The 23,393-nt window shown below is 40.1% G+C and overlaps 1 protein-coding gene across 9 annotated transcripts in view; it reads left to right on the top strand.

Annotated features, from left to right (window-relative positions):
* ZMYM2 (zinc finger MYM-type containing 2) overlaps window positions 1-23,393 on the top strand; it is a 126,693-nt gene that overhangs the window by 19,991 nt on the left and 83,309 nt on the right. For 6 of the 9 annotated variants that reach the window (XM_050766724.1, XM_050766723.1, XM_050766719.1 and 3 more), the window contains 2 exons: window positions 12,615-13,471; window positions 22,390-22,675. In XM_050766724.1, coding sequence (XP_050622681.1) covers window positions 12,625-13,471; window positions 22,390-22,675 — 1,133 coding nt within the window. In that variant the 5' untranslated portion in view covers window positions 12,615-12,624. The remainder of the gene's footprint in view (window positions 1-12,614; window positions 13,472-22,389; window positions 22,676-23,393) is intronic. The other 3 variants (XM_050766725.1, XM_050766726.1, XM_050766727.1) reach the window with 1 other exon arrangement.

Raw genomic sequence — 23,393 nt, 5'->3', positions numbered from 1 at the left:
TTTGTTGAGCTTCTTGGATATGTATATTTATCATCATCATAGTTGGTCCGTTTTTGTTGGTGTGAGTACCGTGATGAACTCATGGATTTAAGCATATCTGAGGCCGGGCATGGTGGCTCATGCCTGTAATCCCAGTGCTTTGAGAGGCTGCGGCGGGAAGATCAGTTAGGGCTAGGAGTTCAAGACTAGCCTGAGCAACATAGGGAGACCTCATCTCTACAAGAAATAAAACAATTAGCTAGGCATGGCGGCACATGCCTGGAGCTCTAGCTTCTCAGGAGGCTGAGGTGGGAGAATCACTTGAGTCCAGAAGTTAAGGTTGCAGTGAGCTGTAATCATGCCATTGCACTCTAGCCTGGGTTGCCAGTGAGACCCTGCCTCTAAAAAACAGAAAAAAACCTCCCAAAAACCACATATTTGATGTGTTTTAATTAATTGCAGTGATTTTTATTCATGTTTAAATTTTCCTGTCTTTGGCCAGTTGGAGCCTGTTCATGTTGGCTCTGGAGTCCTTTTAACTCTTCCACTAGTCTTCAGTAGCTTTCTTGCTATCTACTATAAGCAAGTGTTTGGGCTAATCTTACACACTTCCTGCCTCTGACCTGCAATATACCATTTCTCCAAGGAGCCCTGGTTTCAGTAGATGGGAAATGGTATTTTCCTCTATTGGATTTTAAGTTTCTGCAGTCATATTTTTAACCTTTTTCCTCCTGTAGGTACGAATTTTTTCCTAGCATTCTGTTCATATTTTGTGGATATCTTTTCTTATCTCTCTGAATATATTATTTTCTTAAGATGTTTTTTCCCCTTAGATAGTTACCATTTCTACCAACTTGAGTTTTTCATCCCGTTTGTTTTCATCATGAAGATACCTTTCATATCTTTACTCATCTGTCAGGTAGTCCTTGGTTGTCTGTTCATGGTTAAGAATGCATGTCTAAAAGCTGTGTGGACACTCTGAGCTGTTGGGGGTCACAGTACACTGTTGATACCACACTTCATTAAGGGATGATCTGGGGGGATGTTTGTTGGGAAATCTCCATTCTTGGGTATCTTTTTATGAAATCATGTTTCCAGAAAGAGCCTTCCAATTTCCTGAATAGGGAGATGTGTGACTTGCAGTTTTAGGTGGAGGTTAGGTCTCAGCACCAGTACTGAGTTGAGTATGTATCAGTTTATTTTCTATCTCAGGTTCAGCTGAAATAAGGGGCTCGCCCCTGAACCGTGCCTGATATCTTCCTGTCCAAAGTCGATCTTGTACTTTCTCCACAGGTTAAACTTGCGGATTTATTTGGATGGGAAAGGAAATGTAGGTTTCTAATTGCTTTTCAATAGTTTTCACTGAGTTGTCTATTAGCTGTCTTTTTTTGTTTTGTTTTGTTTTGTTTTTTTGGAGACAGAGTCTCACTCTGTCACCCAGACTGGAGTGCAGTGTCCTGATCTCGGCTCACTGCCACCTCTGCCTCCCAGGTTCAGGTGATTCTTATGCCTCAGCCTCCTGAGTAGCTGAGATGACAGGCACACGCCACCACGCCTGGCTAATTCTTGTATTTTTAGTAGAGATGGGGTTTCACCATATTGGCCAGGCTGGTCTCCAGCTCCTGACCTCAGGTGATCTGTTTTCCTCGGTCTCTCAAACATTAGCTGCCCTGAGTACATCATCCCCTTTGGGGAAGAGATGGCTGCTGTTAGGTTGGTGCAAAAGTAATTGCAGTTTTTGCCATTACTTTCAGTGGTTCCTGAACCTGTTGGTTTCTATTTTGAACTGTTGCCTCATTCCTCTGAAAATTGTTATGTTGATGAAGATGCTTCCTACCTTGACAAGTGAATGTTAACTGCAGTTTCATTTGTAATTTGTTCATTTCAAAACTTTGCTTCCTGTGGGTTCAGTGTTACCTTTTTCAGGCCTGCTAAGTCAGTTACAACTAATCCATGCTTATCTGCCTTCCCTCTTCCAAAATTTTAGTGTGCTTGAATTCTCTGTTGTCTCCCCTTCCTTGTAGGTTTGTCCTTTTTTCTAAAAACACCCTTATTGTAGGTTTAGTTGACCTTTGGATGGGAGCAAAATTTTATGGCCATTCAGTTGACTGATTTCTACATATTAATTTGTTATGTAGATACAGTTATTTTACTGTATAAACTCACCGTCTATAATAGTTTTTCAGGTAAATCTTTTGGGTCTTTGGGGTAAAGAATTTTATAATTTGTATATAATATTTTCCCCACTTTCATTTTTTTTTTTTTTTTTTTTTGAGACGGAGTCTCATTCCATCACCCAGGATGGGGTTCAGTGGCACAGTCTCGGCTCACTGCAACCTTTGCCTCCCAGGTTCAAGCAGTTCTCCTTGGGCGTGCGCCACCATGCCCGGCTAATTTTTGTACTTTTAGTAGAGATGGGGTTTTGCCATGTTGGCCAGGCTGGTCTCAAACTCCTGACCTCAGATGATCCGCCTAACCTCGGCCTCCCAAAGTGCTGGGATTACAGGCATGAGCCACCGTGCCCGGCCTCACATTTGTATATTTCTTCATTTCTTTTTTATGTAATCGCATTGGCTGTTACTTCTGTAACAGTGCTATATGGTAATAGTAGAAGAATGTTCTTGTCTTTTTTTTTTTTTTGAGATGGAGTCTCGCTCTGTCACCCAGGCTGGAGTGCAGTGGCCGGATCTCAGCTCACTGCAAGCTCCGCCTCCCGGGTTCACGCCATTCTCCTGCCTCAGCCTCCCGAGTAGCTGGGACTACAGACGCCCGCCACCTCACCCGGCTAGTTTTTTGTATTTTTTAGTAGAGACGGGGTTTCACTGTGTTAGCCAGGATGGTCTCGATCTCCTGACCTCGTGGTCTGCCCGTTTCGGCCTCCCAAAGTGCTGGGATTACAGGCTTGAGCCACCGCGCCCGGCCAATGTTCTTGTCTTATTCTTGACTTTACTGATAATGCTTTTAATAATTTTTCCTATAATTCCTTCTTCCTATTTTATTAGGAATTTTTATTCTTTTTTTTTTTTTTTTTTTTTTTTCCTTTTTTGAGATAGAGTCTCGCTGTCTTGCCCAGGCTAGTGTGCAGTGGTGCAATCTTGGCTCACTGCAGCCTCGACCTCCTGGGCTCCAGTGATCCTCCCGCCTCAGTCCCGTAGCTGGGACCACAGGCGTGCATCACTATGCCCATCTAATTTTCCTATTTTTTGTAGAATTGGGGTTTCTCCCTGTTGCCCAGGCTGGTCTCCAACTGCGGGCTCAAGAGATCTGCCCGCCATGGCCTCCTAAAGTGCTGGGATTACAGGCGTGAGCCGCTGTGCCTGGCCAGGAATTTTTATTCTTAATGTTTTAAATCTGTCATATTAACTCAGAACTATTGTAAGTGCCATGAATACATACTGACTTATAATACTCTTTGCTGTAAAAAAGAGTTCACCTGAGCTTTCTTTGTAATTCTTTAACGATATTTAGAAAGCATTTAATTTAGGTAGGCTTGTAAGGGAGATGATGATGAATATTTTTGTTGAAGCACTTTGAAGAGCTTTCTTTGTGATTTTGTTTTTTGAAGGTTCGTCAGCCTTTTTCAGCAAGTACTAATATTTTCTTGATACAAATATATGAACATTTATATTTTAACTATCACCTTTTCATTGTTTTTTCATAACATCAATTGTTCTGTTAATTAATTCTCACTGAATCAAAATAAAGAGCAAATAGAACTGAAAGCATTTATGATTTATAATGTGGAGTATCACAAGACAGCTTAAAAATTAATTGGAAACTTACTGAAATTCCGAGGTACAAGCATCAGTTGTCTGGTAATTGTTTAGGAGTTAGGTAAGTATTTAGGAGTGTGCTAAGTGGTTTTCACATCCAGTTGTATCTTTGAATTAGAAGAAAAGCCATGTGAACCGTTTTTATACCATTTACTGTGGTAAAACGGAAATTCAGATAAGTTATTTGTTTAGTATTAAATAGCTAGTTAGAATTGACTGGAGGTAGAAGAGTGGCGGCTACATGGAGTAGATTTTACCTTGATAATGGAGAAGTGATCAACTTCTAATTGGATTGCCTTTCTTTAAAGGACTAAGTAGATGTTTTCTGGTTGAAACATTATTTCTGTGATGTATAGAAGTGACTAATATTATTTACAGTCTGATTTTAAAATAGCTGTCATAGTTGAATGGTTATTCTGTTTTCAGAAGTAGATTGCTGCAGGGATCTAACTGTGGTAAAGAAACTTTCTTCTAAGGAGACTGAATTGACACATAGCAGCCACCAGAGGGAACTGTGAAGTCAGTTCTAGCTTTTCTGCCCCGGAAGTGGTTTTCTTCTAAGTATGCCAAAACAAAGGAACCAAATAACTTATATATTAAAAGCCTGCACATTTTATAATATCTGTAGATTTGGGCTGAGCTGTTATCTCATTTCTGTGAAAATCATTATGTTGATCAGGTACTTCCCTTATGACAAGTGAATGTTAACTACAAGTTCAGCTTCATTGTTTTTTGTTGTTGTTGTTGAGACAGGGTTTCACTGTCTTGTGTAGCCTGGAGCGTAGTGGCATCATCTCTGCTTAACAGCAACCTCTGCTTCCCTGGCTCAAGCGATCAGCCCCCGAAGTAGCTGGGACTACAGATGTGCACCACCATGCCCAACTAATTTTTTTTTTTTTTTTTTTCAGACAGTCTTGCTGTTTCCCAGGTTGGAGTGCAGTGGTGAGATCTCGGCTCACTGCAAGCTCTGCCTCCCGGGTTCACGCCATTCTTCTGCCTCAGCCTCCCGAGTAGCTGGGACTACAGACACCCACCACCACGCCCAGCTAATTTTTTTTTTTTTATTTCTAGTAGAGACGGGGTTTCACCATGTTAGCCAGGATGGTCTCGATCTCCAGACCTTGTGATCCGCCCACCTCGGCCTCCCAAAATGCTGGGATTATAGGCGTGAGCCACTGCGCCCAGCCAGTTTTTGTATTTTTCATAGAGTCAGGATTTCACTCAGTCACCAGGGCTGGTCTCTAACTCCTAGACACAAGTGATCTGCCTGCCTCTGCCTCCTAAAGTACTGGGATTACATGTGTGAGCTACCATGCCTGGCCCCATTCATTTTTTTAAAAATCCCATTGTAGGTTGGTACTTTGGGTTTGCTGTTTCTTTTGAATCTTGTGTATTTTGAATGTTGATTTGGTTGTTTTGTTGAATGGTTATGTTTTTTTAAAACATAAGAGCTTTGGCCGGGCACAGTGACGCCTGTAATCCCAGCTATTCAGGAGTCTGAGGCAGAAAATTGCTTGAACCCAGAAGACAGAGGTTGCAGTGAGATGAGATCATGCCACTGCACTCCAGCCTGGGTGACAGAGCGAGACTCGGTCTCAAAAAGAAAAAAAAAAAATTTAGCCAGGAGTGGTGGTGGGCGCCTGTAGTCCCAGCTACTTGGGAGGCTGAGGCACAAGAATTACTTGAACCCGGGAGGCTGAGGTTGCAGTGAACCGAGATTGTGCCACTGCACTCCAGTCTGGGCAACAGAGCGAGAGTCTGTCTCAAAAAAAAAATTAAAAAAAAAAATAAATAAATAAATAAAAAAGCCAGGTGTAATGGCATGCGCCTGTGATCCCAGGTACTCAGAAGGTTGAGGCAGGCAGGTTGCTTGAGCTTGGGAGTTCAGCTGAGACCAGTCCAGTGCAACATGGCGAAACCCTGTCTCTGCAAAAAAAATACAAAAAAATTAGCCTGGCATGTGGCGTGTGCCTGAGGTCCCAGTTACTCAGGAGTCTGAGACAGGAGGATCCCTTGAGTCCAGGAGTTGGAGGTTGCAGTGAGCCTAGATCGCACCACTGCACTCCAGCCTAGGCAATAGAGCCAGACTCTTGTCTCCAAATAAAAAAAAAAAGAAAGAAAGAAAAAGAAAATGGATAATTCTGTTTAAAAGCTTAACCCAGCATACAGCTACAGTCCTAGCTACACAGACAGGAGAATCACTTGAGCCCAGGAGTCCAGCATGGGCAACATAGAAAGATCGCCATCTCAGAAAAAAACAAACAAAAACAAAAAAAGAGAAGGGTGATTATTTACTTTATCCAAAGACCTATAGATTACTACTCCCTATCCTAAGATATTATTTCAAAAATTAAAATATAAACATCATTACTCTTAAGACACTTCCTTAATAGGGAGAGCTTCTTTATAGCAAAAATAAGATATACTAAGGAGAAAGTTTCAGGTAAGTCCTTTAGTTACTTTTAAATAAATTTGAAAAACAATTTTTTAAGCATTTCCATTACAGAAAGTTTTAAAAATTGCAATATACTGAATAACATTTTCATTCATAACTAATTCAATTAAAAATTTTTAAATACAAGTACTGTCATCAGTAATAGCTAAACTTTCTTTTAATGGTTATTGTGGACCAAATATTCATGTCAAACACTATAGCAGCCCCTTAAAGTAGAATCATTTTTCTATCAATTGTATAGATTAAAAAAATATCCTCAGCAGGGCACGGTGGCTCACACCTGTAATCCCAGCACTTTGGGAGGCTGAGGCAGGTGGATCACTTGAGGTCAGGAGTTTGAGACCAATCTGGCCAACATGGTGAAACCCCATCTCTACTAAAAATACAAAAAAATTAGCCGGACATGGTGGCTCATGCTTGTAATCCCAGCTACTTGGGAGGCTGAGGCAGGAAAATTGCTTGAACCTGGGAGACGGAGGTTGCAGTGGGCTGTGATCGTGCCACTGTACTCCAGCCTCCATCCTGGGCAACAGAGCAAGGCTCCGTCTCAAAAAAAAAAAAATCCTCAACAGTTAAGTAAACTGCTTAAAACCACAGCAAGAAAATGGTAGAGGTCAGGATTTAAATATTCACAACTATTAAGCAAAATGAAATTAAATATTAAACAATAATGTAAATAAATAATGCAGCTCTTATTTTTTTTCTTGAGACAGAGTCTCGCACCATCGCCCAGGCTGGAGTGCAGTGGTGCAATCTCAGCTCACTGCAGACTCCAACTCCCAGGTTCAAGCAATTCTCCTGCCTCAGCCTCCCAAGTAGCTGGGATTAAAGGCGCCCGCCACCACGCCTGGCTAATTTTTTGATTTTTAGTAGAGATGGGGTTTCACTATTTTGGCCTGGCTGGTCTCAAACTCCTGACCTCGTGATATGCCCACCTGGGCCTCCCAAAGTGCTGGGATTACAGGTGTGAGCCACTGCACCCGGCCCCCCAGCTGATTTTTTGTATACATATATATGTATACAAAATATATATATATATATATATTTGTAGGAGAGATGGGGTTTTGTCGTGTTGGCCAGGCTGGTCTCGAACTCATAAGCTCAGACAATCTGCCTGCCTCAGCCTCCCAAAGTGCTAGGGTTACAGGCGTGAGCCACCGTGCCCAGCCTAATTTTTGTATTTTAGTAGAGACGGGGTTTCACTATGTTGCCCAGGCTGGGCTTGAACTCCAGAGCTCAAACAATCCTCTCGCCTCAGCCTCCCAAAGTGTTGGGATTTCAGGCGTGAGCCACCGCACCCAGCCCATTTTCTTTCAAGTAGTTATAAATGTATCTTTTGCCATTTTCCAGTCACAGCATGTCTTTTATCTGACAGCAGGTAGACACACAGCTCTTTCTCTGAGACCAGTGGAGACTGGTTTTGAAATCGAGCTCTGTGTATATAGTGTTTGAATCCTATACTGTCTTGGGACTTTGGGCAGTTTTAATTAATTTGTGAGCTGCTGTTTTATTATAGAAAAAAAATCTGTTTTTTAACTCAAAGGGATTGTCACAGTTATGTGAGAATAAAATAACACCTTGGCATTCTGTAAAATATCGTATGTTTTTGAAAATACTTCATTTTCTTATTTTGTTGAGTGGTGGAAAAGTGCCCGTCTGACACTAGAACTTGGTTTAGTGAGGACACTTAATCGTCAGAGAATAATACAGTATATATAAACTAAAGGGCTAGAGTGTATACTTTGATAATTAAATAATGCTGTTACTTAAAAATAACTTTGATAGTTAAAGTGAACATAATTGGCTTTGGGTTCTGGTCTTTCCGCAGATATTTGGGACATTTGTCTACTCTGTGCTCAAGCATTGTGTTAGGTCTTAGAGATTCAGTGAAAAGACAAGTTACATCTGGGTGTGGTGGCTCACACCTGTAATCCCAGCACTTTGGGAGGCCGAGGTGGGTGGATCATGAGGTCAAGAGATCGAGACCATCCTGGCTAACATGGTGAAACCCCGTCTCTACTAAAAATACAAAAAATTATCTGGACGTGGTGGTGCATGCCTGGGGTCCCAGCTACTCTGGAGGCTGAGGCAGGAGAAGCGCTTGAACCCAGGAGATGGAGGTTGCGGTGAGCCGAGATCGATCGCGCCACTGCATTCCAGCCTGGGTGACAGAGACTCCATCTCAAAAAAAAAAGAAAGAAAAGACAAATTATTTAAATGTTTCAATGTTTCATTAAAAAGCTAGTGTACCCTTATTTGATGTCTGTGAAAAGTGCTTATTCTGCATCTCTTTTTGTATCTGGAGATTGCATCTTTGACTAGAGTTTTGCCAACTGTATATCATCTTCTGCTACTGACTCCTTTTCCTTCCTTTACTCAGTCAGGTGCTTAGCTGCGTGAAACCCTAGATTAAAGCAGAATCCAAAGTGCGTCTGGTTGACCACTCAGCCCCCTACCTAAACTTCTGTCCTTCCCAGCAAACTGCTTCTATCAGCATGATGTGATCCTCTCAGGATCACATTTTTTTCCCCATGAATTTGTGTATAAATATATATACTTCAGGGAAAATATCGTATATATAGGTTTTTGGGATATGCATAACATCACAGTAGTAATTTTCTTTGTGTTCTATAACTTTTTTAAATTTTTGTGTGTACATTGTAGGTTTTTTTGTAGGTACATTGTAGGTATATTTATGAGTTACATGAGATTGTTTTTGTTTTTGTTTTGTTTTGTTTTTGAGACAGAGTCTCACCCCATCTATTACCCAGGCTGGAGTGCAGTGGTACAGTCTCAGCTCTCTGCAACCTCCACCTCCTAGGTTCAAGCGATTTTCATGCCTCAGCCTCCTGAGTAGCTGGAATTACAGGTGCACGCTACCATGCCCAGCTAATCTTTGTATTTTTAGTAGAGATGGGGTTTCACCATGTTGGCCAGACTGGTCTCTAATCCAGACCTCAAGTGATCCGCCTGCCTCAGCCTCTGCCCGCTACATGAGATGTTTTGATACAGGCATTCATTGTGTGATAATCACATGGAGAATGGAGTATCCCTTCAACTATTTATCCTTTGTGTTGCAAATAATCCAGTTATACTCTTAGTTATTTTAAAATGCACAATTAGATTATTATTGACTATGGTCACCCTGTTGTGCTATCAAATAATAGGTCTTGTTCTATTTTTTTGTGCCCATTAACCTCCCACCTCACCACTACCCTTCTGAGCCTTTGCTAAGCATCCTTCTTCTCTATCTCCATGAGTGTTCTGTAACTTTTTAAAGTCATCAGTATACCTTGTAGATTTTTTTCACCCTTTTTTCAGCCACTGTCATCTCTCACTTGGACCATTTCAATGGCCATCTAGTTTGTTTCTTGGCTTCCAGTTTTTGTCTCTTGTTCCCACATAGCAGCCGCAGTGATCTATTTAAAACCTGAGATTGTATCACCTCTTTGCTGAAAACATAGCAGTGTTTCCTGTTCCAGTAAAATCCAAACTTTCACCTTTAGTTAGAATTAATGCTTTCTAAGCTTAGGCAGGGCTGTTTACCTGTTTTGATTACTGATTTTTCCCTTGTGCCTTGAAAGTATCTTGTGCATACTAGGTGCTCTGTAAATCTGTTAAATGTAATTAATGTATTAGCTAGTTGGCCTTGATGTGTTGTTCTCTGCCTGTTTATCTCATTTTATCCTCCTCTTTGCTTCCTACTTTGATCTGCCACGTTGGCTTTATTCTGCAGCTTGGATTGGCCAACTTCATTCCCTCTAGGCTTTGCAGAAGCTGTTTTCTTTGCCTGGAATATCCTGTCCCCAGTTTTCTCACAGCTGAATCTTTCTTATCATTTCATATTTCAGTGTAAATGTCACTTGCTTAAAGAGATGTTCTCTGATCACCAAACTAGTTATCTCTTCACTTTCTGTTACTCTGTTTAAAATTTTTTAAATTTAGTTTTTAAAAAAAGTGATAAATCACGTGATCCAAAATTAAGAAAATGCTACAAGATGTACAGTGAAAAATGCCTCTAACACTGTCATCTGTAAATCAAAGCAATACATATTAGTCTCTTTTTTATCCTTGCAGAGGCTTTTAAATGAGGTGTTTTTAAACCAGTCTTTAAGAACTATATAGCCAGTATCTCCTCATCTTTTCAGATAGTACACTATGAAAATTTGACCAAACCACTGTATATAAGCCACTTCAACTTCCTATTCATCCTATCTACAAATTAATCTGTAGTCTATACTTACCCTTCAGTTTTTCCTTTTCTAGTTGGTTCCCCTTGCATTTCGCCCCCCAAGTTTGATCTGTGAGATCAAAGTGGTTCTTGTTCAGAATTAGTGATATTACCACCTGATGATCTATCTCATCTCCATTTGCTCAGTAACTTTGTTCTAGAAATTTTCTCTCTCTCTCTCTCTCTCTGTCTGTGTGTGTGTGTGTGTGTATGTGTTTTCTTTTGAGACAGAGTTTGCTCTGTTGCCCAGGCTGGAATATAGTGGCACAATCATAGCTCACTGCAACCTCGAACTCCTGGGCTCAAGTGATCCTCCTGCCTCAGCCTCCTAAGTAGCCAGGACTACAGATGTGCACCACCATGACTGGCTGATTTTTAAATTTTAGTATTTAGTAGATTTGAGGTCTTGTTATGTTGCTCAGGCTGGTCTCGAATTCCTGGGCTCAAGCAGTCCTCCCACCTCAGCCTCCCAAAATGCTAGGATTACAGGTATGAGCCATTGTGTCTGGCCTGAGGTTATCTTCTTAACTCTGCTATTTTCTTTGGCTTCAGCACAGCATGGCATATAGGAGGTGCTTAGAAAATATTAGTTGAATATAGCACAATGATGAGTTTTGAACTCTTGAGTTTTAGAGACCTGGGTATTCAACCTAGCTATGTGACTTGGGCAAGAGAGTTAGCATCTGTAAGCCAGAATTTTCTTTTCTTTTCTTTTTCTTTTTCTTTTTTTTTTTTTTTTTTTCCATTTTGAGACAGGGTCTCACTCTGTAGCCCAGGCTGGAACGCAGTGGCGCAATCATGGCTGGCTTCAGCCTCAAACTCCCGGCCTCAGATGATTCTCCTCTTCAGCCTCCTGAGTGGTTGGGACTACAGGCACGTGCCACCATTCCTGGCTAATTTTTGTATTTTTTGTAGAGATGGGGTTTCGTCATGTTGCGCAGGCTGGTCTCAAACTCCTGGGCTCAAGCGATCTGCCCACCTCAGCCTCCCAATGGTCACACTGCCTTCTCTTTCACCTGTAGTCTCCCTCTGCATGTCTTTTATAAGGGTACTTGTGAGTGCATTTGTGACCCACCCAGGTAATCCCATATAATCTCACTTGAAAATCCTTAACGTTAATCGTATCTGCAAAGTCCCTTTTTCCATGTAAGACAACATTTATAGGTTCCAGGGATGGGGACCTGATACCTTTGGTGACCTTTATGCAGCCTGCTACTGGGATATAAAGCACACAGCATGGTACCTGGCAACAAAAGAATTTATGCTTTCTGGATAGGGTCAAGAAAGATTAAAATTTTCAGAAAGATTTAATTGTACAATTAATGGAAGCCAGAGAATATGAGAAAAGTGGGTTAAAAAAAGATAAGATGGCCAGGCACAATGGCCCATGCCTGTAATCCCAGCACTTTGGGAGGCTGAGGCCAAGGTCAGGGGATCTCTTGAGCCTAGGAATTTTGAGACCAGCCTGGGTAACATAATGAGACTTCATCTGTACCAAAAAACATTTAAAAAAGTTAGCCAGGTGTGGTGGCAATGGCCTGTAGTCCCAGCTAGTTGGAGGTGGGAGGATCGCCTTAACCTGGGATGTGGAGGCTGTAGTGAGCCATGATCACAACGCTGCACTCCCGCCTGGGTGACAGAACGAGACCCTGTCCTTCCCCACCCCCCAAAAAAGATGAGGTAAGGGAAAGGATTATAGCATGTGACTTTGTATGATACAGTGAGTAAATGGGATAAGTGTATAATGAAGTAATTATTTTTTGTCAAATTTTGATTTTTTTTTTTTTCCTGTTCAGATGTTTGGGAGGATTTATCCATATTTTTAGTGTTAAAGTTTATGGAGTAAATAATGTACCCCTGAAAGGAGGTGGTGGTGGTGGTGGTAGGAATATATTGCATGTGATTACCATGAATATATTGCATATGATTCATTATCCAATAAAAGTTGGATAATTGCCTTCCTTGTTATCCTGCAAAAGTTAACATGTGAACTGTATGAAATGATGAATGAATGAGATCACAGAATGGATATCACATAATTTCCTGAATGTTAGATAAGAGTCACTTCATTTAGAATAAAAATAAAATAAAAGTAGCCTTTAAATCAGTGGTTTCAGTTAGAGTAACATAAAAAGTCATACTGACGTTTTAATTCTTATTTCTATCTTCCTAACAGGCTCTTTGGCATGGACACAAGTTCAGTGGGAGGATTAGAATTGACTGATCAGACTCCTGTTTTATTAGGGAGTACGGCCATGGCAACCAGTCTCACGAATGTAGGAAACTCATTTAGTGGTCCAGCTAATCCTTTAGTGTCTAGATCTAATAAGTTTCAGAACTCGTCAGTGGAAGATGATGATGATGTTGTTTTTATCGAACCTGTACAACCTCCCCCACCTTCTGTACCAGTGGTAGCTGATCAAAGAACCATAACATTTACATCATCAAAAAATGAAGAACTACAAGGAAATGATTCCAAAATTACTCCTTCCTCAAAAGAGTTGGCATCTCAGAAGGGAAGTGTAAGTGAGACAATTGTCATTGATGATGAAGAGGACACGGAAACAAATCAAGGGCAAGAGAAAAATTCCTCTAATTTTATTGAACGAAGACCTCCTGAGACTAAAAACAGAACCAATGATGTGGATTTCTCCACTTCCAGTTTTTCAAGAAGTAAGGTAAATGCAGGAATGGGTAATAGTGGTATCACCACAGAACCAGACTCTGAAATTCAGATTGCTAATGTTACAACTTTAGAAACAGGTGTAAGCTCTGTGAATGATGGCCAATTAGAAAATACTGACGGGCGAGATATGAACTTAATGATTACACATGTAACATCACTGCAGAATACCAACTTGGGAGATGTCTCTAACGGACTGCAGTCAAGTAATTTTGGTGTTAATATACAAACGTACACCCCATCTTTAACTTCACAGACCAAGACTGGAGTAGGACCTTTTAATCCTGGTAGAATGAATGTGGCAGGAGACGTATTTCAGAATGGAGAATCTGCAACTCATCATAATCCTGGTAAGCAGTAAGAGAAACTCTACTTCATGTAAATAAATTTAAACCTTTGACTGCTGCTTTTTTCATTGTAGTAACTGGTATTACCTTGTTTAGTTTCATCATGTAAAATATGTTAATTATATTGAATTTTATCTTAAGTTTGAAATTTTAATAAGAATTGTAAAACCGTGTATAGTATTTTTCTGTGGATTACTAGAAAGTTAATCATAAAGTAATTTTATATTTAAAGGATTTAAGAAAAAAATACTCCTTACATTCATCACCAAAGTCTGATAATTTGGCCAGGCACGGTGGCTCATGCCTGTAATCCCCGTACTTTGGGAGGCCAAGGTGGGTGGATTGTTTGAGCCCAGCAGTTCGAGACCAGTCTAGGCAACATAGTGAGGCGCCATCTCTAAATTTAAAAAGCAAAACAAACAAAAGAATGAAGTGTGATAATTTAATTTCTTGTTTTTCATGTATTACTTTTTGCTAATAGAATTTTTGCTAGTGTTTTAATATATAAATTAGAGAACCAGTAGATTAATATAATAGTACACTTAAAGAACAGTGTGATATGGTACAGTAGTTGCATTTAGATTTTTTTTTGAGGCGGAGTCTTGCTTTGTCAACCAGGCTGGAGTGCAGTGACGCGATCTTGGCTCACTGCAATCTCCGCCTCCTGTCAAGCCATTCTCCTGCCTCAGCCGCCCAAGTAGCTGGGATTACAGGCGTCCACCACCACACATGGCTAATTTTTGTATTTTGTATGGGGTTTTACCATGTTGGCCAGAACAGGCTGGTCTCAAACTCCTGACCTCAGGTGATCTGCCTACCTCAGCCTCCCAAAGTGCTGGGATTAACAGGTGTGAGCCACTGCACCCGGCTGCATTTAGATTTATTTCTACTTTCCCTGTGCTTATTTAATTTAATTAATTAGTTAATTTTTTGGGACAGGGTCTCTCTCTGTTGCCCAGAGTGGAGTACAGTGGCACAATCTCAGCTCACTGCAACCTCGACCTCTTGAGCTCAGGTGATCCTCCCACCACAGCCTCCAGAGTAGCTGGGACCACAGGCATGAGCCACCATGCCTGGCTAATTAAAAAAAAAAAAATTATTTGTAGAGACGGAGTCTCACTATGTTGTCCAGGCTGGTCTTACACTCCTGGGCTCAAACAGTCCTTCTGCCTTGGCCTCTTAAAGTGCTGGGATTCTAGGTATGAGCCACCATGCCCAGCCATTTTATTTTTTATTAAGAGTTGGCTAAGATTTTCTTTTATTTTTCTCACGTTTGAAGAAAGCCAAACATATCATGCTTTTTTTTCTTTTCTAAAACTAAAGTTATGATTGACATGCAAAAGTCTGTATATATTTAATGTATACAACTCGATGCTGTGTTTATTTTTGACCACGTATCTTTAGCTTTTAGTTAGCATTTTACTACTTAAAAATTTTAAAAATTATTTTTATTTTTCAAGGGCATAAATAAGCAATACTTTTTTTTCTTATTTATTTATTTATTGACAGAGTCTCGCTCTATCACGTAGGCTGGAATGCAGTGGTGCAGTCTCAACTGACTGCACCTCCGCCTCCCTAGTAGCTGGAATTATAAATGTGCGCCACCACGCCCAGCTAAATTTTGTATTTTTAGTAGAGACGGGGTTTCACCATGTTGGCCAGGTTGGTCTCAAACTCCTGGCCTCAAGTGATCCCATCTGCCTCGGCCTCTCAAAGTTCTGGGATTACAGGTGTGAACCACTGCACCTAGCCCCCCACCTTTTTTTTTTTTTTTTTGAAGGTTGATAAATTTCTTGACTATTTGAAATTGTTTTCTGTGAGCAGCCTTGTTCTATGAAAACTTTAAAATATGGAAGTGATAAGAACTCTGTGCCAGCCTGGGCAACATGGTGAAAAAATACAAAATACCTAAAATATGAAAGTTAGCTAGGTATGGTGGTGCACACCTGTGGTCCCAGCTGCTTGGGAGGCTGAGGTGGGAGGATCCCTTGAGCCCCATAGGCAGAGGTTGCAGTGAATCAAGATTGCACCACTGTACTCCAGCCTGGGTGACAAAGTAAGACCCCGTCTCAAAAACAAAACGAACTCTGACTTTTTCGTGACATGGCTGTGGATGTCTCTCTTTAACCTCTCCCCCAATTCCTCTGTGTGTGTATATCTATCTGCTTTTCTCTCTCACATACTTCTCTCTGTGTCTGACTCATTCTGTCATCATTTTAGGCCTTATCCTAGGGATTGTGGAGAATAACGTGAAGTAATTAAAATCTAGGCAGTGTAGGATGCTCTATGAATTGCTAGTTATTTTTCTTATTTGTGGAGTAATGTCTGATTATTGAAGACTGCTTGGAAAATCTATGATTAAAAACAAGAGCTGGTGCCAAGCATGGTGGCTCATGCCTGTCATTCCAGCACTTTGGGAGACCAAGGCAAGAGGATCGCTTGAGCTCAGGCGTTTCAGACCAGCCTCTGGGCAATAGAGCAAGACCTTATCTCTACTAAAGATGAAAAAAATTGCCAGGGCTGGTTGCAGTGGCTCAAGCCTGTAATCCCAGCATTTTGGGAGGCCAAGGTGGATGGATCATCTGAGGTCAGGAGTTCGAGACCAGCCTGGCCAACATGGCTAAACCCCATCTCGACTAAAATACAAAAATTCGTTGGGCATGGTGGTGCATGCCAGCTGCTCGGGAGGCTGAGGCACGATAATTTGTTGAACCTCGGAGGTGGAGGTTGCAGTGAGCAGAGATTGCGCCACTGCACTCCAGCCTGGGCACAGAGTAAAACTCTGTCTCAAAACAAAAATAAAACAAAACAAAACAACCCTCTAAAACTAGCCAGGCATGGTGGTGTACACCTGTAGCCTCAGCTACTTGGGAGGCTGAAGCTGGAAGGTCGTTTTAAGTCTGGGAGATCAAGGCTGCAGTGAGCTATGATTGTGCCACTACACTCTAGCCCAGGCAGCAGAGTGAGACATTGTCTGAAAAAAATAAAGAGAGCTGAGCATGATGGTGTGAGGTGCGGAGCTGTTGAGATGGGAGGATCCCTTGAGGCCGGGAGTTGGAGATTGTAGTGCTCTGTGCTGGTGCCTGTCAATAGCCAGCACACTCCAACCTGCACAACACAGTGAGACCCGATCATAGTCCTCCTGAGTAAAGATGGCCACTATCAATACTTTGGGTGGTTGTCTTTTAGTCTTTTTTGTATTTTGTTAACCTAGTGGAAATGCAGATCTGTGTAGTTTTGTTTTGTTTTTTCCTCCACTGCATTTTCTCATACCATTAACTATGTAAGTTTTAATGGCTGCGCAGTGGGTATTGACGTAACATTCCCATATTTGGCTTTTACACTGTTCCCCATATTTTGCTGTTGTAGGTCTATGATGAAATATTTCTTCACATTCTTATTTCCTTAGAGTATATTCCTATAAGTAAGTTACTGGGCTAAATGATATGATTACTCCCATGCCCCTAACGATTTTTGGTTTAAAAATACATACCTGGTATATAGTGGTGTTAGAATAAATATGTTCTTTTTTACTCAGTTTTGAAATTTCTTATTACTTCTAAAACCCCTTATAGGCAGGTAGAAGTGTGTGTGTGTGTGTGTGTGTGTGTTGGGGGGGGGGTGTATGTGTGAGTTTGTAGGAGCATTTTTAACTTACAGAAATATATTGTCATAATGCTTTTTAGAAAGCTCTTAGCAATTTATACTGCCATGAACTGTATGTTAGTCTTTCATTATAACCTTGCTGCTTAAATAGTGCTCAAATTAGTTTTAAAATAGCTATTTTTTTCTTTCTCATATGTAAAAATATGAAGAAAATAACATTAAGTCTTACCGCTGAGAATCAATTAATTAATGGTACATATAATTCTAACCTGAGATCATAACATAGGTACAGTTTTGCAGTATTCCTGCCACTCCTTTTAATACCTGGCAGTAGATCTTGAAATTTTGTTCATGTCAACATATGCGTGTGAAATTTGTCTATTTTGTATTTAGCTCGGTTCCAGTTTTTCCTACTTAGATAATTATTTTTTAAGAATATTCTTGTGTATACATCTTGGGATACTTATTTCTTTAGGAATATTGCTGGATCAAAGAGACCATATCATAAGAATTGTGTTCCTGTCTGCTCAAACTCTGTAAACTAGTCATCAGAAAAACTGTACACAGAGAATTATGAATTGGGTCTTGCATTTATATGCTGATTTTATTTGTAATAGAGAATAATGGATGCTATAAAATCTTGGCTGTTTATATTGGTTCTTGTACTAATTGTTAATTGGGAAAATTTACCAGCTATCCTTTCATGAAATCCCTTGTATGAAATTGAAGGTTTAGACAAAATGATTAGGCCTTTTCTATTCCTAAAATTTTTTTTTGATGTTGGAGGAAATAAAAATGTAAAACTAGGGCAAATGTAAATTGAAAATACAGAAGCACCATTTATTTCAGTGTCAAGGCAATAGATGCCCTTAAGTTTTGATAGGCTCCTTTAACTATGTATTCAAGTGACAAGCCTAGAAAATAGAACGCCCTGAGGAGCCTGTATTAGTGTGGGCAAGAACTGTTTCTTTTAGATCTGTTCAAGCATAATTTTTTATTGGAGACCTTTTTTCCTTTCATAAGATGGAATTACCAGTTCTTCTAGTGATTTTCTTTCTCGTGGATAAGATTTTTACCCATTTATTAAAACTGGTCAGTTACTGTGATGATAGCTAAATAACAGAATTCCAGAATGCACTCTTTATTCTAATAAGTTTGGTGTGTTTTTGTTTTTGTTTTTCAAACTAAGGGGTATTAATACAGTCAGGTAAAATCTGAATAGCCCCTTGAAACCATTAGGTTGATGGAATGGGTCAGAACCAAAAAATCATCCTTTTTAAAGTTTTGGTAGGAAAGAAGTTTTCCCAAGCTCTGGTTACATTTTGTACTGCAAGGAAAGTAATTTTTTTCCTGTGGAAGGGCAGCTTTTGTGTATGGAAGTTCAAAATACAGGAGAAACTAGAAAGGAAAAAGAAATTTATGAGAGACCAAAGTAGTAGAAATTGGAAGTGGTAACCTGAAACGTTTCAAAATGAAGATAGGTTATGGTATTGGTAGCGCCATGAGAGGCCTGCAGAACAGGAACTTCCTGCTAAGCACTAAAGAAGCTTAGCATGAGAGAGAAAAGATGTCCTCTGCCATTAATCGTTCCGACACCTCAGCACTGTGCTGTGCTGAACCTTTGCAGTGGTAGAGGAATTTGACATTGGATTAGTCAGCACAGGCATACCTCATTTTATAGTGCTTTCTTTATTGCACTTCACAGATAATTGCACTTTACACAAATTGAAGGTTTGTGGCAACATTGAGCCGAGTAAGGCTTTTGGCGCCACACTTCCAACATCATGTGGTCACTTCGTGTCTCTGTTTCACGTTTTGGTAATTCTCACAATGCTTCAGACCTGTTCATTATTATTATACCTGTTACGGTGATCTGTGATCAGTGATCTTTGATGTTACTATTGTAATTGTTTTGGATGCCACAAACCGTACCTATATGAGAGTGAACCTGTTTGATAACTGTTGTGTGTGTTCTAACTCTCCTTCTCCTTGGACCTCCCTATTCCTTGAGACACAGCAATATTTAAATTAGGTCAATTAATAACCCTATAGTGGTTGCTAAGTGTTCAAGTGAAAGAAAGAACCTCACATCTCTTGCTTTAAATCAAAAGTTAGAACTGATTAGGCTTAGTGAGGAATGCATGTTGAAAAGCCTAGAAAGGCTGAGAGCTAGGCCTCTTGCACCAAACAGCCAAATTGTGAATGCAAAGGAAAAGTTCTTGAAGGAAATTAAAAGTGCTACTCCAGTGAACACAGGAATGATAAGAAAGTGAAACAGCCTTTTTTTTTTTTTTTTTTTTTTTTTGAGACAGAGTCTCACTGTCTCACCCAGTCTGGAGTAGAGTAGCTCGAACTTGGCTCACTGCCTCACAGGCTCAAGAGATCCTCCCACCTCAGCCTCCCAAGTAGCTAGGGCCATAAGAATGTGCTGCCATGCCTGGTTAATTTTTAAAAAATATTTTTTTGTGGAGACAGGGTTTCACTATGTTGCCCAGGCTGAACTGCTCAAGCGATCCACCTGCCTCAGACCCTGAAAGTGCTGGGATTACAAGTGTGAGCCACCGTGCCTGGCCACAAAACAGCCTTATTGCTGATGTGGAGAAAGTTTAAGTGGTCTGGATAGAAGATCAAACCAACTACAACATTCCCTTAAGCCAAAGCCCAATCCAGAGTTAGGCCCTAACTCTTTTTCGGTTTTATGAGAACTGAGAGAGATAAGGAAATAGAAGAAAAGTTTGAAGCTAGTAAAGGTTGGCTCATGAGGTTTAAGGAAATAAGCCATCTCCATAACATAAACGTGCAAGGTGAAGCTGCAAATGCTGACGGAGAAGTTGCAGCAAGTTCTCCAGAAGATCTAAGATAATTGATGTAGGTGGCAACATGAAACAGCGGACAAAACAGCTGGCTGGCTCTCCTGTTAATATAGTTAATACAGTTAGTGACTGCAAGGTGAAGCCAGTGCTCATTTACTATTCTGAAATTCGTAGGGTGCTTAAGAATCATGATAAATGTACTCTGCCTATGCTTTATCAGTGGAACAGCAAAGCCCAGATGACAGCACATGTGTTTACAGCATGGTTTACCGAATAGTTTAGTGTTGAGACCTTCTGCTCATAGAAATGATTCTTTTTAAAATATTACTGCCCAGTACACCTGGTCATCCAAGAGCTCTGATGGAGATGTACAAGGAGATGAGTGTTGTTTTCATACCTGCTACCACAGTATTCATTCTGCAGCCTGTGGATCAAGGAGTAATTTTGACTTTTAAGTCTTACTATTTAAGAAATACATTTCGTAAGGCTATAACTGCCGTAGATAGTGATTCCTCTGATCGATCTAGGCAAAGTAAATTAAAAGCCTTCTGGAAAGGATTTGCCATTCTCAATGCCCTTATGAACATTTGTAATTCATGGGAGGAGGTCAAAACAGCATTATTAACCGGAGTTTGGAAGAAGCTGATTTCAGCCCTCATGAATGATGGTGAAGGGTTCAAGACATTAGTGGAGGAAGTAATTGTAGATGTGGTGGTGGAAATAGCATGAGAACTAGAATTTGTAGTGGAAGCTGAATGAGGCCGGGCATGGAGGCTCATGCCTATAATCCCAGCACTTTGGGAGACTGAGGCAGATGGATCAGTTGAGGCCAGGAGTTCAAGACCAGCCTGGCCAACATGGTGACACCCTGCCTTTACTAAAAACACAAAAATTAGCTAGGTGTGGTGGCGCACACCTGTAATCCCAGCTGCGTGGGAGGCTGAGGCACGAGAATTGCTTGATCCTAGGAGGTGGAGGTTGCAGTGGGCCAAGACTGCACCATTACACTCCATCCTGGACTAGAGAGAGAGACTATCTCAAAAGAAAAAAAAAAAAAAGTAGATCCTGAAGATGAGATTGCATTGCTGCAATCTCGTGATAAAACTTGCACAGATGAGGAGTTGCTTTTTATGGTTGAGCAAAGTAGAATGGTTTCTTGAGATGAATCTGTTCCTGGTAAAGATACTGTGAATGTTGTTGAAATGACAACAAAGGATTTAGATTATCACATAAACTTAGTTGATAAAGCAGTTGCAGGGTTTCAGAAGATTGACTCTGATTTTGAAAGAAGCTCTAGTGTGGGTAAACTGCTGTCAAACAGCAGAAGAGTTCATTGATGGGGTACAGATCATTGTTGTCTTATTTTAAGAAATTGCCACAGCCAGCAGCCAACCACCATCATGATCAGTCAGCAGCTGTCAACATTGAGGCAGGGCCCTCCACCAGCAGAACGATTACAGCTTGATGAAAGCTCACATGATTAGTTTTTTTTTTTTTTTTAGCAATAAAGTATTTTTAAATTAAGATATGTAGATTTTTAAAAGATACAATACTATTGCACGCTTGATAGACTATATTATAGTGTAAACATAACGTTTTTTGTGAAACCAAAAATCGTGTCTTGCTTTATTGCAATATTAGCTTTATTGCAGTGATCTGGAACTGAACCAGAAATATTTCTGAGATATGCCTGTACACATTGGTTTAATTCCATCATTTCTATGTAATACTCTTTCTATGAGATTATGTGTTATATTTAAAGGCCATGAAACTAAACATATATATGGAAAAGCTGTTCTTAAAAACATGTCTTGAAAATAATTATAAACTTTATTAGACTTGCGTTACATTTGTCAAGGTTCTTGTTAGGATTTTACTATTCTTTAATGTTGAAATACGTGTTCCTTGCCTAAAGTAATATCTTATAAATACGTGAATACTTCCTGCTTAATAACTAGTGACATTTTTTAATACTTCCTATATCCCAGTTATTATGCTTTATTATATGTCTCACCTCATTTAATGTTTACTGTTAGCATGAGGTTGAAACCATTTCAAACGCTCTAAAGAGTAAGGCACAATTTAAGTGGCTTCCTAATCTTGTAAGTGATGGAGCTGGAATGTGAACCATTCTTTTTTCTTTTAACTAATTTTTAAAAATTTGACAAAACTTGTGTATTTATTTATTGTGTACAACATGTTGCTTTGAAGAGGATACACATTGTGGGAATGGCTAGATTGAGCTGTGTGTTACCCGACGTACCATTTTTTTGTGCTGAGAAAACTTAAAATCTAATGTTAACTATTTTAAAGAATATAGTGCATTGGTACTGTGACATTCTTACTCCAAAACTTGTGCTATAAACCTCTCTGCTATGTTGCTGTTCCATTAACATCTTAAAATTGTACAAAATGGGAAGTTAATATTTCTCTGATATAAATTTTAATATGTATGAACAAACACTTGTTTCATTACTCTTTCTTGTGCGTTTTGTTTTTAAGATTCTTGGATCTCCCAGTCAGCTTCATTTCCCCGTAATCAGAAACAACCAGGAGTGGACTCTTTATCACCAGTGGCCTCACTTCCTAAACAGATTTTCCAGCCTTCTGCGCAACAGCAGCCTACTAAACCAGTTAAAGTCACGTGTGCGAACTGCAAAAAACCTTTACAGAAGGGCCAGACAGCTTATCAACGGAAAGGATCAGCTCACCTCTTTTGTTCTACCACCTGCCTTTCTTCCTTCTCCCACAAGCCTGCTCCAAAGAAACTCTGTGTTATGTGTAAAAAGTAAGGTTTACCTTTCAGCACAATTCCATGTAGTTGAATTGTGGTGGTGTAAAATTTTAAGAAAAGTGAAACAGATTTGTAATACCTTTGGAAACTTTTCTGTCAAATCCAGGTGGCCTATGGATAAAAGGCTTCCTGTTTGGATAGGCATTGGAGTTGATTTAGATAGGTCCTTATAATTAATTTTGTCTGTAATCTCCATTGGACTCCATGATTTTGTAACAATGTATACTTATTTACGTGATTAATGAGAAGAAATTAGTTGTTATAGCCAAATAAAAATGCTAAGCAGTTTATGCGTAATTCTGTATTAAAATTGGCTAAATTTTATACTATCTTCAGATCAAGATTATAAAATTGGCAAGTCTTTGGATTTTATATGTGTGTGTTTTGAACATTAAGTCATTAGAAATAGTATTTCAGGAGTCAGGTACCAATTTTTAGCCGGCCTTGGAAAGACAGGATCCTCTCTCCTGCTGTTTTTTCTGTTTTCTTTTTCTCTTCTTTTTTTAGGCAGAGTCTCACTCTAGCCCAGGCTGGAGTGCAGCAGTGCGATCTCAGCTCACTGCAGCCTCCACCTCCCGGGTCCTCCACCTCCTGGGTTCAAACGATTATCCTGCCTCAGCCTCCCAAGTAGCTGGGATTATAGACTTTCGCCACCACGCCCAGCTAATTTTTGTATTTTTAGTAGAGACGAGGTTTCACCATGTTGTCCAGA

This window comes from Macaca thibetana, chromosome 17 (assembly GCF_024542745.1).
Source record: "Macaca thibetana thibetana isolate TM-01 chromosome 17, ASM2454274v1, whole genome shotgun sequence".
NCBI lineage: Eukaryota > Metazoa > Chordata > Mammalia > Primates > Cercopithecidae > Macaca > Macaca thibetana.
Note: the sequence above shows the minus strand (reverse complement) of the source record. Positions and strands in the feature narration are given on the sequence as shown.